General features: G+C 35.0%; 1 protein-coding gene across 3 annotated transcripts; it reads right to left on the bottom strand.

Annotated features, from left to right (window-relative positions):
• Nucleotides 1-915: 915 nt before the first annotated feature.
• On the bottom strand, nucleotides 916-4,642 carry LOC128216820 (tripartite motif-containing protein 45-like). Of its 3 annotated transcripts, XM_052923501.1 has the most exons (3): nucleotides 3,406-4,642; nucleotides 3,216-3,280; nucleotides 916-2,614 (listed from the first exon to the last, which is right to left on the bottom strand). In XM_052923501.1, the coding sequence occupies exons 1-3, from the start codon at nucleotides 4,331-4,333 to the stop codon at nucleotides 2,567-2,569; spliced, it is 1,041 nt and encodes a 346-aa protein (XP_052779461.1). In that variant the 5' UTR covers nucleotides 4,334-4,642; the 3' UTR covers nucleotides 916-2,566. The 3 variants fall into 3 exon arrangements, with proteins under 3 accessions (XP_052779461.1, XP_052779460.1, XP_052779462.1); XM_052923500.1 differs by lacking the exon at nucleotides 3,216-3,280; XM_052923502.1 differs by lacking the exon at nucleotides 3,216-3,280 and having other exon boundaries at nucleotides 3,335-4,642.
• Between the last annotated feature and the right edge of the window lie 833 nt (nucleotides 4,643-5,475).

Consider the following 5,475-nt stretch of genomic DNA (forward strand, 5'->3'; position numbering starts at 1 on the left):
TTTATGCACGGTTTTCAAAGTATGGTTTCAAAACTTTTTCAAATTTTCTTAGTGGCAAACATTTTGTGGAAAATCATAAATACGGGTTTTTATCAAGTCATACATATTCTCAATCTCTATACGATCTAGGCTCACCCATTTTAATGACAGGTCTCTGTCATTCATAAGCAAATTTCCGTACCGGGCTACACCTGCAGCCTTTACCTTGTCCCAATTAATATTTGTAAAATTATTCGAAACATAATCATCAAGAAGGTCAGGCAACAGTAACTTTACATATATCGACCTGTGACGTGAGACATTTAAGCAATCGTCATCAAGAATATCACAATTTGCAATACAGTCAAATATTTCAAATGGCATACAGATATAGTCTATAACTGAATGAAATCGACCATCATATGAAACATGCTTGCTTTTCTCTGAATGGAACTGCTGCGACTCTGCAATCTTACTGGCTAGTTTTTTTACACCCAATGCCTAGTCCGAGCTCCTCATTCAATTTTCTAGACCAGCTTTAAAGCATTGAAATCCAAACCCGAATTCATAGACACAACGTTTTTTATAAATACATGTTTATAATGCTAATTAATGAAACCTCGGTTTGAGACCATTACTATCAGCGGGGATGGGATCAGGAAGTTATATCACATTACCAATCGGCCACGGATTTGCTTTAAAAACGAATGATTCACTTTTCGCTCTGCACGACTGAGGGCGTGTCTGTTCCGAAAATATCATAGTATGGGTGAAGTCTAAATTTGCTCATTTTGAAGATAGATTGAATACCATCCTTGATTACTTTTCACCGAGGGTTTCACGCAAACGAAGGGTCTTTTATTAACGGTCGGAGTCAGTTTTCAACGTTAAAAATCCGCCGGTGAATAGACTTAACAAATTTCAATTAAGCAGATTGTGTTTTATAGTATAGGAAAACCAATAAAAGTGTAGTGACTAGACACACAGAATACTGCAAATTTCATATGGTAACAAACATATCATATATATTATATTGCAAGAACATGTACATGTATCAACACAAGTAAACAATAAAGTAGCCGTCTTATGAGTAAAACAAAGTGAAAAGATGTAAATTTAATTAATTCCCTGACCTTTGGAATAACAATAAGTTGATATAGAAATTGTAGCTGTTTTTAATTTCTTTAGATGGCCATGCCAAAAAATACAATCATGGCTGAATGAGCGAAATAATAAAGCTGTTAATTGGTTGGCTGACACGAAACAAATAAAAGCATGAGATTATACCGTACAGTTCAAAGATTACTCTCCACTAAATGAAAGTATTTGTATCAATATTTTCATGTTGGTAAACAATTCCATTAATAACAAACATAACGCTCTTATCAACATCAACACCTTATCGAGTGTAATACGAATAACTGAACAACTAAAGCCTTAACAGTATCGCTTATGAAGGATTGCTAAAGACCAATGCAATAGTCTTAACCAGGCATTAAACACATACAATTATATGGTATAATGGCATATAATGTCAAAAAGGCATGTACTTGGTTCATATTGCATGGAATTGCTAGTTCTGTCTTTCTTGCGGTCATTTCAAAAAGATACCGCTTGAACCGATGGTCTTGAGTGTTGCCATCGCGCCACAAACGATTCGTATTAATACACATTATCGGTTATTTTTATACTTCGGTTGTGTTTTGAATCATGTTCCGAAGGATTGCTCCTTTTGTTTATCATCAAAATATTTAACCATGGCTACATTCTGTCGATTTCTTCAATTTCCCCTCGAATACTAGTATTATGTCACTTTTCCCACGTTCATCGTTGCTGATAAAAATCCGATTATGTTCGCAACAAACACACGTAGCAATAGGCTTTGCAATTTCGTCATTTTGTCCAAAAATTGTTTTCATGTTTCCACTCTTTGTTTCGAGAGCAACGATGCCGTTATTTTTCGTCGCACAAACCAAAAGAATATTCTCTCCAGCTCCGCATATATTACCTTGGGCACGTAGACTTTCACCGGAGAATGTGTTGATAACTTGAAGAGACATGTTTAGCTTTATAATCATGTTTGCCTTTTGATCAGATACGTATATAAACGACTGATTATATCCTGTTTCAACCCTTAAATGGTTAGGGTATTGGAATATTTGTGAATGCAAACTAGCGTTCGAAACAATTTCTAGTGTTTCTCCGTTCACATCAAGTATTTCTACTCTTGGCAGTTCCGTATATGAGACGATAAATCGTTCATCATAATATGCAATTCCCCGACAAGACCCATTTACAGTAAATCTATCCACTAAAATTAGTTCTTCTTGTGTGTCCACAATATGTATCTGTCTTTCCATCGGCAAAGTTACAGCAACTCTGTGACTTGGTACTATGCACGAATCCGATGGTTTTCCAGCGAGTTTGAGATGTGACATAAAAAGGTTAGTCTTGGTATTGAATAACTTTATACATGCATTTTCCTGATCTGTGGCTAAAAGCCTATCGTTTGGAAGGACCTGTAGACTATTCAGACAGCAAAACGACCAGTCGGATGGGATACTTGCGTTGATACCAGGCAGTTTTTTTACAAAAGGCAAAAGTTGACCACAAAAATCTTTCGCGTCATCACAATCTAAAATAAAAAAGTGTATACAATAAAACGGTGATCGTATATCGTATACATATTTATCTGTATGGATTTTTTTTCAGTAACCTACATAGTTGGAAATGTCAATTTCAGACGTCATTCTCGGAAAATTAAGCATAATACATTAATGGCAAATAATTTGTAAAGGAGAGACGAAATGCTTTGGCAGAGCAAACAGTCTATAAAGGAAATAAGTAGGCCACTAAAGACCACGCCAGAAGGGTGGAGGGCTGGACGCGTAAATCTCTTATCGGGATTTGTAAAATGAGAACGAGGCTGTATTCACTATCGATTCAACCTTGCGACTGTCAACAGTTTAAGCACGTTTACGACATACAACAGTTTTAAAACATTTGCGACACACAACAGTGTTTAGCACATTTACAACAGTTTCAAAACCGAACTCTGCTGCTATATAAATTACTTTATTCTTTGGAATAAAGGTTTGGTTTTTTACGTAAGCACTTGAATTCAAGAGCATCAAAGATCTACATTATCTACATTAGTCTTTCTTACATAAAATAAACGCTCATATTCAATAGAAAAATGTTAACAAGAATGATCATAAAGTAAACATTGAAATAACCTGTGAGATCTTCTGTGAACTGTTCCTTTGCTCTGCCAACCATAACCTTTTCGACCATATCTTTACTATTTGAAAAAAAAGTTTTATACATGTCGAGTTTAAAAATAATCATACCATACCAGTGTATACAAAGACGGATTTCAGGTTTTCATGTGCATCGATTAAACGTGAAGTGTCGGCATACACGTACCTGTGATCAAATCATGATCCGTAGTGTCAGTAAGAGCATCATCGTCATTATCATCTTCTTTAATCGATCCTAACGCGTTGTTTGTTGCAAGCATACTCTCTGACAATATGTCCCCTTTGAATCGGTATTTCTGTATTGTGTTTTCTTTGTTCATTCTATCTAATGCTAAACGTAACTTGGCAACTTCTTGCTTTGCGCGTTTAGCTTCAACATATAGCTGGGAACTGTTAACATTCTTAGAATGAAGTGTAGACTTAATTGAATTAATTGAACTTAATACACCCGGAATTCTTGCTTTCATAGTTGTTAATCGCGTCTCGTCTTTTGTTTTAATTTCTTCTATCTTGTCAATAAGTTTACATTCGCTTTGTTCAATACGTTTAAATAAATTGAACTTGTAATCTTGTATAGCTTGTTTCTGCTGTGCTCCAAGGTGCTGAGCAGAGTGGATGGACTTTTCAAGAGCACTTTTAAAATATTTGAACTCATAATCTAATGTTGTGATATCTCCGACAATTGACGTATATTCCACTCCATTTCTATAATCCTTGCAAGCATTTGGAATGTGTTCAACCTCGCAATTCCTATGTTCTCTAATTACGCAGTCGCCACACAGAAATGCCAGATGGGACGTGCAGTAGTATTTCACGAATTCGCTCGGGTGCCCACTGCATATTTCAGTACAAATACCTTCGTTGGAAAAATCTGAAACAATGGAGCTAGGCATTTCGGAATTTTCTAGAAGAGCGTGATGTCTTGTTATTCTTTGGTTCCTATGGACTTTTGCACAAACAAAACAAAGAAATTCTTCACAGCTGGTACAGAAAGCTTCCGGTTTCTCGTACTTTCTGTCTTGCGAACAAGGTGTACATCCTAAACATTCACTTTTCCTCGAAAAATTGCCTTCCCTCTTTCGTGAAACCTCCATTTTTATTTACTATAAGTATCCATTTTTTAAAGCAAACACAAAAAGCCAACGATCACAAACCAAACTGAGTTATGAATGATGATTAACCGTCCTGTCTGTCGTATTAAAAAGTTGTAATCACTTCTTTCAATCAGGATTTACCGGTTATTGTAACACACTTCAGAGAAACAATGAATAAGCTCACTCCTCTTTTCCTTTCTTTTTTGCACTGTGAAACAATACAATCTTGTTAAAGTAGTATTGCATAACATTAACATATTTCTACAGGATAAAACTTCGATATGAAATACAAGTAGACTTAAACTTGACGTTTTGAATTACTAATGGCCTTTAACTTCCGCAATTTATTCAAGTTAATAACTATTCAATAATTGTCATATTAAATAGAAGTTGATTCAAAATTTTCATACGTATTTTAAGGGATTTTTATTTACTCAATATAATACCTATCCCACTTTCTTTAGTCCTGTTTTGAAAGGTAATACATAGAGTAAAAACGCAGATCATGTTTATATAGAATGTAATTAAATGCTAGAAGCGTAACACGATCGACGTACATAAATTAGGCCAATTAAGCGCAACTGCTAGTTTATGGGCTGAGTAAATTTCAGAAATTGAATTTGCAAGATAGTCTACTATAATTGAAAGCAAAACACAAATAATTTAAACTGTCACTTTTAGCTGAAATATAAAACATGCATGTGTCTATTGTTGCTTTAAAATCAGTAGATATGCTTAGAACACAACCTACATTTTACACCAATGAAATTGCAGAACGGCAACCATTAAGACTAGTAGACTTATTATTAACCATTAAGAATTTCAACTTTCGCGCCTGTTAAAAAGTCCGCCTATTCTGCCAACCATCGGATACAAACTCCCTGTGTCAGACTTAGAGTTGACAATGTATCAGCCAGTGAGATTGTATTTTACGTCAGTTGGATGACATGCTGTGAATTCTTAATGGTTAAGAAGGACTCGCGATCGTTCGCTACGTTCAATCCGTCCAATCTTAATAATAAGAATTCACTTCATGTCATCTAACTATTACTTAAAGAAGTTTATGGTGCTTACCTAATCAAAAATGAAGTGCTTAAATTATGTTGTTTTTTCATTTCTTTATTCAATTCTTGCTAGGTTTG

The sequence above is a fragment of the Mya arenaria genome, chromosome 14 (genome assembly GCF_026914265.1).
Source record: "Mya arenaria isolate MELC-2E11 chromosome 14, ASM2691426v1".
Classification (NCBI taxonomy): Eukaryota; Metazoa; Mollusca; class Bivalvia; order Myida; family Myidae; genus Mya; species Mya arenaria.